This window comes from Ciconia boyciana, chromosome 3, assembly GCF_034638445.1.
Source record: "Ciconia boyciana chromosome 3, ASM3463844v1, whole genome shotgun sequence".
Lineage (NCBI taxonomy): Eukaryota > Metazoa > Chordata > Aves > Ciconiiformes > Ciconiidae > Ciconia > Ciconia boyciana.
This window is the reverse complement of record NC_132936.1, coordinates 99,769,268-99,784,163: the sequence shown is the minus strand read 5'-3', so window position 1 is coordinate 99,784,163 and position 14,896 is coordinate 99,769,268. Positions and strand designations below refer to the sequence as shown.

At 40.8% G+C, this 14,896-nt stretch overlaps 1 protein-coding gene across 2 annotated transcripts; it reads left to right on the top strand.

Moving 5' to 3' along the window:
- The first annotated feature begins 426 nt into the window (after positions 1–426).
- ABCG8 (ATP binding cassette subfamily G member 8) lies at positions 427–14,101 on the top strand. 2 transcript variants are annotated; one of them, XM_072858261.1, is made up of 13 exons: positions 427–477; positions 1,873–1,977; positions 2,737–2,893; positions 4,857–5,095; positions 5,471–5,603; positions 7,388–7,657; positions 9,582–9,747; positions 9,836–9,928; positions 10,767–10,966; positions 11,093–11,169; positions 12,525–12,792; positions 13,339–13,466; positions 13,964–14,101. In XM_072858261.1, exons 1-13 carry the CDS (start codon positions 427–429, stop codon positions 14,099–14,101), a joined length of 2,025 nt encoding a protein of 674 aa, XP_072714362.1. The 2 variants fall into 2 exon arrangements, with proteins under 2 accessions (XP_072714362.1, XP_072714361.1); XM_072858260.1 differs by having other exon boundaries at positions 427–498.
- The last annotated feature ends 795 nt before the right edge of the window (positions 14,102–14,896 follow it).

Here is a 14,896-nt window from a genome sequence, read left to right as displayed (position 1 = left end):
GGTGCTGGCCAGGTGCCCGACACTGCCACCACCATGCCTCCCCTGGCACTGGGCAGGCGCAGCTCCCCGCTGTCCCCGGATCGGAGCAGGTCACTGCCCCCGGCGCTCGCCACGCAGAGAAGCACCTGAAAGAAAATAGAGGGGCTCTCAGTTCTTTATTTTTCGTGAGAACAACTGATAGGCAATTAGCTGAAGTCGCTATCTGATGTACCTTTAGCCCGAGCTGTTACTGTCCCAGAGGAGGGGAGTATTTCCCTGTCCACAGGGTCATGCCAGCTGCAGAGACGCAGCACGCCAGGAGAAATGGTGCTGTGGTGAAGGCACCTGGAAAGGGCTGAGCTCAAAACCAAGAGGAGAAGGATTTCTACAGCTTTCAAAGAGCCGATAGTCAAACCACCGCAGGGAGCAAGACTTTCCACTGCCAACATGAAGGAAGCCACTGAAAATGTCTCTCTGGATGGTGCCGGCTGGAGCCACGTAGCATGTGAGGGCTTGCCGGTGAGTGAGACCTGCGGGGAGCGAGGAGGGACCCGATGGGCTTAGCTGTCCCGCAGCTGCAGCGCTTGCCCAGGAGCTGGGAGAGGCGGGTGGCCAGCCTGCCGACCGGGCTTTTGCAGGCAGTGAGCCCTTACCTCCTCCAGCTCTGAAACAGGGAGCAGAAAGCGTCCTCACCCCCCACAAGAGCACACTGGGGATGAGGCTGGTGCCACGCAAGCCGCACTCAGATGCCACGGTGGTGGGGCTGAGGGAGGGCATCTTCAAATAGGTGGATGGAGCAGAAAGTCCCTGAGCATGGCCTGGACTGGCTTTCCCAGGATATGCCCTTGGGCTGTAAAACTGGCTCCCCACATTTGCTGGGGACCACCTGTTTTTTAAAAAATTAAGTTCAACGTAAGCAAGAGCATGGAGTGCTTTGGCAGGCAGGAGCTTGGAAGGCTTTCACGTGGCTTTTCAGGCTGCTTGGTGTCGTGTTGCTTTCCGCTGTGTATCTAGACTGAAAAGATTAATCAGCCTCGTTTGCCATGAGAGTAGGAGGTGCACACAAAGACTGTGGTCACCACCTGCTAAAGATGCCACAGGCAAGGATAGGGTCTGCTACACAGGGAACAGGTACGCTTGCCTTGGCTAGAATGAGAGTCTGTCTCGTAGGAAAGGCACAAGGCTGTGGGACAGATATGGCTGTCTGGAATAAAACCCAAAGCCAGAAATTAAACCCAAAGCTGCCTCAGCAAAGACTTCTTAATTGCAACTATATGCGAAAGGTTAACCAAGCCAAGTACAGACTGTTATTTTAACTGATCTCTCAGAACACGAAGTTCCAGTTGACAAACTGTGAATTTAAAAAACAAGAGAGGATAAAAAGAGACTGTACTCGTGGTTGCACACCTACTTGTTTGTAAAGCCTCCAAGTTACAAGTCCCTGTGGAATACAATAACAAACATACTTTCAGTGAACCTTAATTTTTAGCTGCCATAACTTATGAATTTCAATACGCACCATTTTGATTCAGTAGACTAACATTGCTGAAGCAGTACATTTTTTTCCTCAGAAATAGAGTCCAATCTCTTTATAGTGGCATGACATTTATCTTCATTTTGAAAGTGATCCCATTTAAACTGAAGCCAAATAGAAGAGCATAGCACAGCATGTTTGGCCCTCATACATGCCACTAGAACAAAGTACGTTTCACACTGATTAACAGATAACTCATTTCAACCCTTCAGACTTTTGCACTATGGTAACTCATCAAGAATACTGTTATATCCCATAAAATATATTTCCCTTTGTGCTTTGCCTTTTCTGAACTCAAATTTTAACAGCACTTTAGGTATTGTAATTAACTATTGTAATTAACCTAATAACTTTTCCAGACCAAAGCCCAGGATACTATTTTTTGCTCTGAAGAAGATAACAGTCTGTATTTCCCATACAGTGGAAAATCAAACATTCTCGAGGTCAAAGAACTCAACTACCAGGTAAAAGTTATCATTTATATACCACCCTTCAGCAGGGAGCATATCCAGCAATGCCTCTTTCTATATGCAAGCCATTTTAAAAGCCAAAGTTGAAGTTTGCAACACAAAGTTCACACAACTGTTGCACAGTCAAATACACGAAGTTTTGTGAGCAGAATCATGCTCTTGGCTGCAATATTGACAGCAGGGTAAACCCTCCACTGTAAATATATCTAGTAAAGCTAGAGGATAAGACAGGAAGAGAGGTCTGTTTCTAGGCTCTGTTTTTTCTCAGTCTTGAGCCAAATTATTCCTCTGAGGGCTGGGGCAGAGGGACTTTCTGTCCAGCTAGGGATGGTGGGAGCCCTTGCTGGCAAGAATGAGTATGCAGGAGACAAAGAGAAGATGACTAACAAGGAGGATTTCAGGGAACCAGTGAAATTTTTCATCTCCCTTTCTGCAACCATGGCATCTGAAGTAGATTTCACAATTTTCAATTTTGCATAATTTCAAATTGTATTAAAACTTTTAAATGTTTAAAATTTACAATAGCAATAAATTACCAAAGTAACAGGGGGCAGAGATAGCTTTAGTGATTAACAGAATAAGCAGCAAAGCATGAAAACCATACTTGGCTGTAAAAGAACTTTCTTCCATGTATTACTGAAGATTAACAATATTATTTTAACCTATTCTCTGCTTGTAACATTGTGACTTTGAAGATATTTATTGCTAAATAGTTTATTGTTTGAATTGAAGGGACTTGTTTCTTTCTGTTAGGTTAACATGGCATCCCAGATTCCCTGGTATGAAAAACTTGCGCAGATGAAAATGCCATGGACCTGGAAATCGGATCCCCATTCTCATGTGTCAATAATCCAGAATCTGAATTTAAAAGTTCGAAGTGGTCAGATGCTAGCTATTATAGGAAGCACTGGTAAGAGCAACCAAATCTGATTAATTGACCAACTCTCAGATAAAACGTATACAGCCCAGAGCAATACTCTGCAGTCTTTTGAAAGCCAAAATCTAGTTGAGAAACAACTATTGGAAATGTGTCACTTAAATACATTCTTTAAAATGTATGAGGAAACAAAGAATGATACTGGGGAAAAAAATTTAAAATTTATTTTCAAAACCAGTTTTGTTATTACTTGTACACATTTGCTGTTTGTTTCCTGAGGGGTAGTGGGGTATTGTCATAACTGTGGCCTGCAGTCCCAGCTTTGCTAGACATGAATCAGCTTCATGGCTCAGATTCACAACAGGCCAATTGCAGACCTTACCCAGTAACACAGCAGACAAGTGAGGCCAGACCCTGTAAGATCAGTGGCAAGTTGCATAGCCATAAGCAGGAATTCCCTTCAGATTGAAACAATTCTAACAGGATAAAATACCACATTTGAATTAATTAAGAGAAACTTAAAGAGAAGAAAAGACAGTTCCTCTTCTGTTTGGCTTTAAAATGGGTCTCTGCTTTCTTGCATCTTTTTTTTTCCCCCGTTCATTTTCTGGTGGGACTGGTTTAATCTTCTCCAAGGTGAGGTTGACTAATGGAGAGATGGCCTTTACCCCATGTGGTTAGTTGAGTCTAAGCTCATCTAGGGGGATAAGAAGTAGATACGTGACCTGTTAAACTGAAGTAAAAAGTACCCATACTTTGGAGGTAAAAACCCCCATGCTGTGTCTCCACTAGACTCTTACATGAGGTTAGCTCAGTGATTCAGTGAAGATGCTCTCTCTCAAAGGCAAGGCATATTTGCCAAAGAAGTTTTACCTTAATTTCTACAAAAGAGGTTTTTCTTCCCCATTGCCATGGGAATTTTTTCTTAGCACATATCCTTAATGTAATTGAAGTTGTGCCTTAGAGATTCTCCTGATAATAAAAGGAAAAGCTTGTGATGAAATAACATATTGAGTTATAGATATAGCACCTTTGTAAGGTAACATACATTGAGCACAAACCCCTTTCAGCAAACTAGTCAAACTATTTTTAAAAGCTGTTTATCATCTATTTCATCAAATGCCTTAGTAAAATGGATTAAACTGCTGATGGGTTTCACATTGTCAATGGCAATCAATATGTCACTCTTAAATAGAGCAATACGTGGTTTACAGATGGATGGGTTTCTTTTTTAAAATGTATATATTACGAAACAAGTGTGGAGTTAATCTTTCAACAGGGAGACTAGAAATAAATGACATCTAATCATAATGAGAGCTCTGTGTGTTTACATACAGTATCATACAGCAAAAAGGAAAAATTCATTTGCTATTTAATTCCAAATCAGGTTTTGTTTTCATTGTTTTACTTCTCTTACCTCTGAGTATGAGCCAGCTTTTTTAATTAAATGACTTTTTGTCTTATTTAAGTCATAATAATTTTTATTTCAATCATGATTAAGATGCTTATTGTCTGTATAATCATTCAGCGCCTTAGTCATTCAGCTGTTCCAGCTGCCATTTCTGAATTCACAATTCCCTCCACAAAGCAAGCTCTTGCCGAGCATTTCGTTGCCAGCCCTGTAGCCAGCACAGGATACTACTTTTCACTTATGTTCCAAAAGTGAAAGAGAGGTAACAAGAGGACAAAGAGATCCTGCTTCTTGAGTTTATGGAGCTATCCTCAATGCCCAACTACCCAATTCTGCTGAGAAATGGCAAAGGTTAAAGCCATGTACTCCATTCCAGAGGAGAGAGATTTCCTGAACATGAGCTTGTAGTCGGGTGTCAGCATTTTCTTTCAAGACCATTCTGCCTCTGCGGTTTTGGAAAAGCTTCAGGAAGGCTTGGGGAAAAGATATTAGGGAACAAAAACTTCTATCCTCTGTCAGTGACTAAATCAACTTTTCAAAATAATCCCCTGGAAATTAATTTCATTTTCAATTTTATTTTTCTAGCTGGTGGAAAGACATCTTTGCTTGATGTGATAACTTGCCGGGATCACGGAGGCAAAATCAAGTCAGGTCAAATCCTGATCAATAACAAACCCAGCACTCCCCAGCTTGTTAAGAAATGCATCGCACACGTGCGGCAGGATGACCGACTGCTCCCCCACCTGACTGTCAGAGAAACACTATTGTTCGTTGCCAAACTGCGCCTTCCAAAGTTTTTTTCAGACTCACAAAGGAAAAAAAGGGTAATTAAGCTGTTGGAAAAAAATAAAGTTGTCAAAAATGTGTCTGACAGGAATTATCCAAGAGATCCTGTGTGTTTGGAGTCAGAACAGCTAATCTGGCATTTTTTTATGTAGATTATGAATTATAAACCTTTTTCTTCTTTCAAGATAGAAACCAGCAATTGTTCCAAAGCTTGTAAAAAAATGACAATCTAGAGAAAGCATTAGAGAGGCTGAAAGAAGAACTAAATTGCTGATCGCTGAGCCTTTTTTAATGTTATCTCTAAAATCAAGATTTGTTTTCAAGTCTCTCTTGATCAGATAGCACTGAAATATCCAGATGAATTTTAACTGCATTAATCATATTTTCAGCTTTATCTATGCTTCTACCCCCAGGCAGAAGATGTTATAGCAGAACTACGCCTGCGTCAGTGTGCAAACACCAGGGTAGGGAATGAGTACCTCCGCGGTGTTTCGGGAGGCGAGAGGCGGAGAGTGAGCATCGGTGTGCAGCTGCTCTGGAACCCGGGTGAGCAAAACCCTGACACCTTCCTTGTGCCCACTACAGACCACTGAGGGAAATGGGGCAGTAAATGAAGATAGGAGCTTTCAGGGAAGAGTCATACACACAGTTGTCCCTGGGGCAGCTTCGGGAGTTCATACTCAGGACACTTAACAGATCTTGCACCACCCTCTGCCAGAAGTTACCTCTCCATAGCAAAGTTAGGCAAAGTGACTGGGTGCTGGCCCATTTGCTTAAATTGAAATCAGTGCTGATCACAGATAATAACGTAATTATTACAGTAATAATTCTGTAAATGGAGTGGTTCAGGAGCCAGCCCACTTTCACTTCTGTCGCCTTTGCCAATGCAGCAGCAGCGACAGAGCCAGGCAGAGGCCCGCTGGGAGCCTTCACCCACTGCTCTCTAAAGCCACCATCACACAGACTACTGAAAGTTGCCTAAAGTCACCCTCACAGCAGTGCTCTGGTTTGTGCATATCAGTATGTGGTTTGGTTTTTATCTGTCCACATGCCACAAGTTACTTTGGAAGGCTGCTGGCCTATTACAACATCAGGATTGTTTTCCTTTCCGCCAACCCAGCCCATTTACATGTGCAATGTTAACAGGGAAGGTCATTTTCTTGGCTGCATAGTCAGTCATTGTGGTCTTGTGCAACTCACTGACGTGGCTGGCTTGTGCCGCAGGTGAACTAGAAATTTCCATCATCTTCAGCAGAAGCAAAACATGAGGCTAAATCCACAGTTGATTTTGCGGGATTGAATCCCCTATCTGCTCTTACACACACACACGCGTATAAATATGTGTGTATATCTCTCTCTCTCATATATATATATATATATAGAATCTCAAAAGCACTAATAATCTTGGCTGAGCCTCTTGTTGAGCAAGACTTCCCATCAGCTCTTCCACTGGGAAATGGATCTAAGAATTTTTTGCTTGTATAAAGTTATATTTTTGTAATTATGGGGAAAGCAGAAGTCTTTTTTTGTAAAAAGTGATGCTCAGGAATAGATATGCTGGTACTTAAGTAAAAAAATAATTAGTTCTAGGAAAAATAAGTAAAGCTTTCTTTTCATTTCAAACGTGTTATGTGTCAGTATACAGACACATTATGTGTCTGTGTACAGAAATTGCCTTGCTCTGATTGAGGTCATTAGGTTCTATAACAACACAAACACTGCAAAATAATAAAACTCTTTCAAGTTTGTAACAGCCAATTGCGAAACAAACAAACAAATTCCAAACATATACATATCTCTTCATATATATGTGCCAATAGGTGCAAAATAGAGCACAGGTTGGGAGGAAGAGCTATATAAATTAATACTGTCTGAGTATTTACACATGAATAATGCAAGAGATTTAAATATCAAGCATTTAGATTAAAATATTTCAAGTAGGCAGGATACAAAACTAATACTATTGTATTAATTAATATTCACGTACCTGATATTTGTACAAAGTGCAAAAACCGCAGAGAAGAATGTAAATTTAGTAAGGAACCTCAATCTGCATCCCAATGAAAAATTTAAAAAAAAAAAAAAAATCTTGTTTCCAGTGGGAGCAAGATAAGATTTAAAATAATTACTCTTGGTCATCATGTTCAGTAAGATAGTGCAAGAAATTGCCATAGTTGAATATTACGTGACGCTGATATGAAATATACTTTGGACTTTAAAAAAGAAGGAATATATCTGTGCAATTTCATGCACCAGCACCATTTCACTTAGAACATGTTTTCCAAATCAAACATGCTGCTTTCCACAGCTAAACTTATTGTCTTTGGCAGGAATACTCATACTTGATGAACCCACATCTGGACTGGACAGTTTTACTGCACATAACCTTGTGATAACATTATCCAGACTGGCCAAAGGAAAAAGATTAGTTCTTCTTTCACTTCATCAGCCCCGGTCAGATATCTTCCAACTGTTTGATTTAGTTCTTCTGATGACTTCTGGAGTTACTGTCTATTCTGGAACAGCTAGAGACATGGTCCCGTATTTCACAGAACTAGGCTATCCCTGCCCAAGGTACAGCAATCCAGCAGATTTCTATGGTTAGTATCAAGCACTGCCATAAAAAAGGTTACTGGAAATCATTCTCTTTCATAAGTGTATTAGCTAACATTGATTTTTATTGACCATAGCTGTCTTAGAAATGCCTTATAACTGACTTAAATCAATACTATAGCAAGTTCAGGTTTTAATAAGATCCTTATTTGTCAGTGCAGGAAATGTAACAAAAACAAGACGTACGGACAAAATCAATTTTAAATAATCCTCCTTCTAACTCTGCCAGGTGTAGCAACTCTTCCACATGTTTAGCACACTTATTCCCATGTTTTAGGTGGTTGAAACTTTTACCCTTACTGAGAGGCATATGGATGAACTGATCAATTGTTTTCTGTAGCCAGTTCTCTGACTTCTGAATCAAGAAATGTGGGAAGCTAGTTTCCCAGGGTGAATAACAACACACACCTGGAACAGTAAATGGGAAAGAGCAGTGCTGCCCAACAGAGCACTTTGGAAGGGCAAAAAACCAAACCCAGAACCACCATCCTTTTATTCCTCTTCTCAAAGAAAGTTAACTACATGGTTCCAAATCTATTCCTCTTCTGGTTTTTGCAACATGCAAAGGGAATCTGGCCCTGTTAATCTAATGGCAGTAGTCTCTTACCACAAAGGTTGGTTCAGTTCCAGCCCTTAGGTCTTTGCACTCAAGTTGGCTAGGAAACCTTGTACAGACACCAACCTCAGTGCTCTGGAGTAACCTCACATGTGGCAGGCAGTGTCAGCTCGTATCAGCTGTGCAAAGATAAACAGAAGTTAACCTCAATGTCAAGCCCTGCAAAAAGACCTTTGTCACCATCATGGTTCAGAGCAGTCCTCAGCCAAGCACAGCCTTGAGGAAGGCTTGCAGCACCCCTGTATGGGAAGGGAGAACTTGAGGCAGTCCTGGGGAAACCTGTAGCTACAGCCTGTGGTTACAGAGACAAACCCCTACAACACAGAGGCAGGAGGGATGAGAAAAGGAAGTGGAAGATCATTTAGCGGTATGCACAGAATCAGTACCCATAGGAAGAGAAGAGAAGAGAAATATGGGCAGCAGGAAGGTGGAAATGGGACAGGATGGTAGAGGATGCCACAGCACGAAGGAGCTCCTGACAGAAATGCACAAATGCTGGCTGTGTGTCCAATAGAGAAACAGGAGACCATGGCAGAATGGAAGAGGTAGGGCAGGTTGCAACTCATTTCTGATGGACTCCTGCTGAAGAGTGGCTGAACAGAGATGATCAGCCCAATGTAAGGAGTTACGAGATGTGCAGCAATAGTTCTCTCAGAAAGCATCTGCAAAACGTCAGGTATTGTCATTCTACACTGAAGGTCAGCGTTGGAAAATACTATTAAAAGTTTAGATTAAAAAAATCATTTTGTTAAGTAAAAAAAAATAATGCTAAGTCAACTATTGTTGCTGCCACTATGCTGTCCTAGGATAATATTCTTCTTGGGCTTTCTCAGTATCAGATAAAGTTTATGGCACCTCTGTAAGATACAAAAAAAGATAACTATCACTTTGCAGATGGAGAAAAAAACATGTGATTTAAGTCAAAGTCACATACCAGATTGTAAATGCCTACATGCCAGGAAAGAAATTCAAACTGTTTATTCTCAGCACCCCTCTCAAGCCACTATTAAATTTAGAAAAATCTGAAATAGTAGTTTGCGATATTATAAGAGACAATTATGAAATCTCTCAGTGATTTATTGAATGACTAGATAAGAAACATCTCCCAAGACAAAATACACGTTAACAATCTGTTCTTCTCTAATTACCTAAAGTAACTGATAAAGTTTTAGCCATTGTAACTTAATGCATGCACACAGATTGTACTCTGTTCACAGTGAAATCTCTGATTCTAAACACATCACAAATTTATCACATCTGTAGCATAGGCACTCATGTCAAATAATGTCTTGCAGTTGATTTGACCAGTATCAATAAACAGACCGCAGAAAAGGAGATGGAAAGCCGAAAAAGAGCAAATACTCTTGCCAATTTGTTCCTAGAAAAAGTCAAAGATTTTGATGATTTCTTATGGAAAGTTACTGAAGGAGATAATGTTGCAACCACATTCAGCAAGCAAAGGTAAAAAAAAGAGTGTCATACAGCAGATCTGGAATAACAGCTACAGCCTATGATAATTTCAGGTTTTTTTCTCTTTTCTTTTGGGCAGGTCCCATTTAAATTCAGAAGAGGCTATCGACATGCCTCACCATTCAAGTGATCAGTTACCAGGAGTCTTAAAGCAGTTCACTATATTATTAAGGTAACCTTATCTTCATCATAAACAGTGATGTATCATGCCCATTTGTATTTTAAAGCATAAGAAAAAAGCACAAAATGAGAAGTGAGTGCCTGCTGAAAGTGCAGAGCTAGCGCTAGGCCTGAGCAAGCCATAGAGCAGAGGTGTTGCTATAGCAGCTCACCCCAGCTCCCTGCTCCGCCCTGAGCAGGACAGCAGCCACATGTATGGCCCCACCTTTCTGCCCCAGGGCTCCTTCCAGACACAATCACCTCCAGCTCACATCGCTGGCAGCCTGCAGCTTTAAGCGGCAGCAGAAGCCTCCTTGTGTCCCAATTTTGGGTACTGCCATCCTGATACCCATGCCAGAGCGTGGTGACTCAACCCTCAGCAAGCCCAGGCAGCCACGTGGTAGGCTCAGGCATTGCCATCCTCACACCTCTGCCTCAGATTTGAAGCCAGGAGGCTTCACTGATTATAGCCAGCATAGATGAGCATTGTAGTTGGGTCTCATCCTTGTGTGCTCAAAAGAAACATGATCAACTGGTTTAATACATGTAGAACGTCAGAGCCAGTATCAGCTGTTGTTAGCGTACGCTACAGGTCCTTAACAGAAAGACTTCTATAACTGAAGTAAGTCTCCGAAGTCAGACCTTCCCACCCCCATTGCCTTCCTTCAAGCTTTCATCATTTCATACCTGAAATACTATGCAGCTACAGATGCTCAATAGCTTTGATTAGGTAAAATCCTTCACAGAAACCGACAGCCCAACTCCTGTCCAAAGTTAGCAAGTTCCATGAATTGATTTTAGCAGAGCATTTGGGGCAACATATCTGAATATCAATGTTGCTGTTTTCCTAGTCGTCAAGTCTCCAATGACTTCAGAGATCTTTCAACGTTATTAATCCATGGATTTGAGGCCCTTCTCATGTCATTATTAATTGGATTTTTGTACTATGGCCATGAGAAAACCAGACTCTCTATTCGTGACACAACAGCGCTGTTGTACATGATAGGTGCACTAATACCATTCACAGTGATTTTGGATGTTATTGCCAAATGTAAGTGTCAGTTTTCTTGGAAATGTTACAAGCAATAAAAATCAGAAAATTCGTAAATCAATGAAAAAATTATACTAATTAATGCAAACCTAGGATGAAACTAACCTGTTTGTTCCTACCCTGCAGGTCATTCAGAAAGAGCTATGCTTTATCATGACTTGGAAGATGGAATGTACTCTGTTAGCCCATACTTCTTTGCTAAGGTAATTGGTTTTGTTGCCAGGAAATACAAACAGCTGGCTTTAACATTAAAAAACACAAACAAACCAAAGCTTTGTTGAGTAAATGATCACATTCATATCAGACTTTGTTCTTTTGTGTCTGCCAGCTAAGGCTATCAGTTCTTGCTTCCTTGGCATTAATGGATTAAACGTCACGCTACTTTAGATCTGTGGCCATAAGTCATGGCTGACATCCCACCCCAGAAAAGCCAAAGAAGAATCTTTCACTGGGTTGTTTGGACAGAATTTGAGAAATCCCAAACCCAAATTTAAGGGTTCAGACAGTTTTACATACCTGCATATTTCATTTGCTGAAGTATCTTTGAAAGTTTCATTACATGTCTTGATCTGTAAAACAAAATATTCGTATTAAATGCTAAAGCAAAGGTAAAACAGAAATGACAAAATGCAAACTGTAACATTTCCAGTAGTTGTTTGGGCCTATACTGGTCAGAGACAAACAATTGCATTAAGTGCATAAAGAGCCAGAGTTTCTGGAAATAAATTAGAACTTTTAAAAAATTACATTCTCTTTTCACAAGGGTTTAGAATAATCCCTTCTTTGTGATGTTGCCACTGTTAGATGAGTTCTGCCTGCCATGGCATCTGTAATTTAGGTTTCCATTTCTGCATAAGATTTTAAATGCTTATTAGTGGTTGCCAGAGAAAAATATTCTTTGCATTGTGTCACAAAGATTGCACATTATTCATAGAGAAATCGATGTAATTTGTTACAACCTTAGTATTAGAGGATAGTAGCAACCCTCTTTGGAAGAAATAATCATAATACTCTATACATATCTTTAGATATTTGAGAAAATCCTAAGCATGTTTTTGTTTTACTAAGAGTTGAGTAGTTACTAACTGGACTGCCTTTGGGACAAAGCGGGGAAGTGACAAACAGCCAAATTTGCTTCAAATTTGATCTCACGCTATGTTCAACCAATGTGGATAAAACATACAGTTGCAATGAGTCAGTAACAATATTACTGTTATCAAGTGCACCAGTTCTCACAGAAAGCATCTTGAATTCTTAGAAGCTGACAAAACTGTTACAAAACAAGACATCTAATCTGTAACAAGAATCCTCTCATTTTAACAATTAGTTATAGGAATTGTCACAACTGGAGAAAAGATTAGTGAGGATTTCAGTTTTTGTTGTGGATTGTTTCTGCATGTCACTGACAACACCTAACAGGGAGGTGATTGCATTCTAAGGGATTATTTCCTGTAGTTTTCATAAACAGTCTATAAGTACATGGAGGGCCATCTCAGACGGTTTTGTGATTATCATTCAACTTATTTTTCTCTCTTTTTTCTTTTTTCTTCCTGAACAGATTTTGGGGGAGCTCCCAGAGCACTGCGCTTTTGTTATAATTTACGGGGTTCCCATCTACTGGCTGGCAAACCTCATCCCTGAACCAGAACCTTTCCTGCTGAACTTCCTCTCGGTGTGGCTGGCTGTATATAGTGCCCGCGCGATGGCACTTTGGGTGGCAGCACTGCTGCCAACGTTACAGCTCTCAGCCTTCTTTGGCAATGTCCTTTTCACATCGTTCTACCTGAGTGGTGGTTTTGTGATAAGCCTGGAAAACCTCTGGACAGGTAAGACAAAGCTCCTACCATCCCTCCGAACTGAAACATCGATGGTTTTCAGCGACTAGTTGTTGTGAGGCTGAATGTGTCCTGTGCAGGAAAACTCAGCTTTATTCCTACCTTTGCAATTACCTTCTTCGGAGGTGATAGTGGAGGCAGATCATTCATTTTACATCTGTTTCTCCATCTGAAAATGAGGTAACAAGTTTGGTCAAAAAAGCACTGGTGAAAGGCTTGATTCTTACATGGTTGCTAAATTTTTCAGTAAAAGAATTACATTAAGTAGATGAAGATTGAGCTCCAGTGAGACCTAGTTGACAGGGGGAGTTTGATGGATATAGGTATTAGCTCTCTCCTAATTTTCCATCTCCACGTAATAATATAAAGTATATCTGCCATTTTGTCCAATAATAAACTGTTACACATTTACAGCCTCTTGTTGTCAATAAATTAGACAAACCTGCTGTATTTGGGAGCAACACAGCAGTTTTTGAGGTCTCAAGTAAGTTTTGTGTAAGTATATAAATTTCTTCCTTTCTGCCATTTTTTTTCCAGTTCCATTTTGGGTTTCTAAAATCTCTTTTCTCAGATGGAATTTTCAAGGCATGATGCAAATTCAGTTCACTGACCTCACGTATGAAATGACTGTTGGAAATACTACATTTCAAATACCAGGGAAACTTGTAAGTCACTAATGAAAATTGTTACAAACATTTGATAACTAATTAGAATGCTATTTATATGCCCATCATATTTAAGTAGATGTTGTAGGCCTCAAATCTGGCAAGCACTAAATCAATACATGAAGTCACGTTACACTTGGTATATTTTAAATTTGTCCCTACAGATATCCCTACAGCAGTCACTCCTTCCTTTTTAGTGGAAGAGAAAAAAAGAAAAAAGAAAAAAGAACGAAAGGCAACTATTTTCTACACAAGCCCCAACTACGTGCTTGCTGAAATTGTTCAGAAGCTGAACTGTATTCCTCTGAAATCCCGCAGCCCCTAGACATAGCATAGCTGTAACCAGCTGTCAAACCACTCTGGAAGTCACATCCAGCTGGAAACCAAGGGAAAAGGCGGCGGGGCCAGGGAAGCTCACACGTCAAACACATCCACTTCACAGATGCAGCATGAAAATTTTGTGTCCGTTCCTCATTTTGCATTATCCGTGGTTACAGGTCACTCAGGCTCTGGACCTGGACTCCCATCCTCTCTATGTAAGCTATCTCGTCCTGGCTGGTATCGTTTGCAGCTTCCTGCTTTTCTACTACTTATCTCTGCGGTTCATCAAGCAGAAATCAAACCAAGACTGGTAGCAGCAGGAGAGCAGGCACCTGCCGGCAGCGCCGGGTGACAGCAGCCCGGCTGGCCACAGGATGGCAGCAGCACACCAGGAGTCGGCAGGCAGGCTCTGCTGCTCCGCACAACCTGCCACACGCTCGGGCTTCAGCCTCAGGCTGGGGTCTGGGGGGTTTTTTGTCGTACAGTTTTTATAGGTGACAAGACGCTTATGAGTTCTCCACACCTTGAAATAGTCTGAGCTATGGGCCACTGATGTAAAAGAACCCATCCTACTTCGTAATAGCTGATGTTTTAGTCCATAACGTTTGAACGTATAGTGATCACGTACTTAATTCGGAGGGCTCAGAGAGAAGTGGGATCAGCACACACAAAACACTACTTTCTGTAGCATGTATAACATTCAGCACTCATAAGAACAGTGTAGAGGAAAGCAACGCAGACGATTTTGCTGATGCTTCAGAAGAGCGTGCAAGGATGGAAAACACAACTGTTGACTCTGTTGTTTCCACTTGCTTATTGTGTTTTAACGCTTTGCCTTCATGTTCCAGTTAGATGCTGTTGATGTCCAAGATGGGTATTTTCTCACTGTACAGATGATTTATTGTAACGGATAATTTTATCTCACCTTCTTGGATTTATTTCTACAGTATAAATACATACCAACTGATTGTTATTAATCACATCTTTCTCCACGGCAATACAAATCACAGCAATTTGCCAAGTTTGGTTCCTAAGATTCTCAGGTAGAAAATACCAAAACTGCCCCTCTGGCAATTAAAAATCTAATGGTGCAATCTATGAAATGCTTG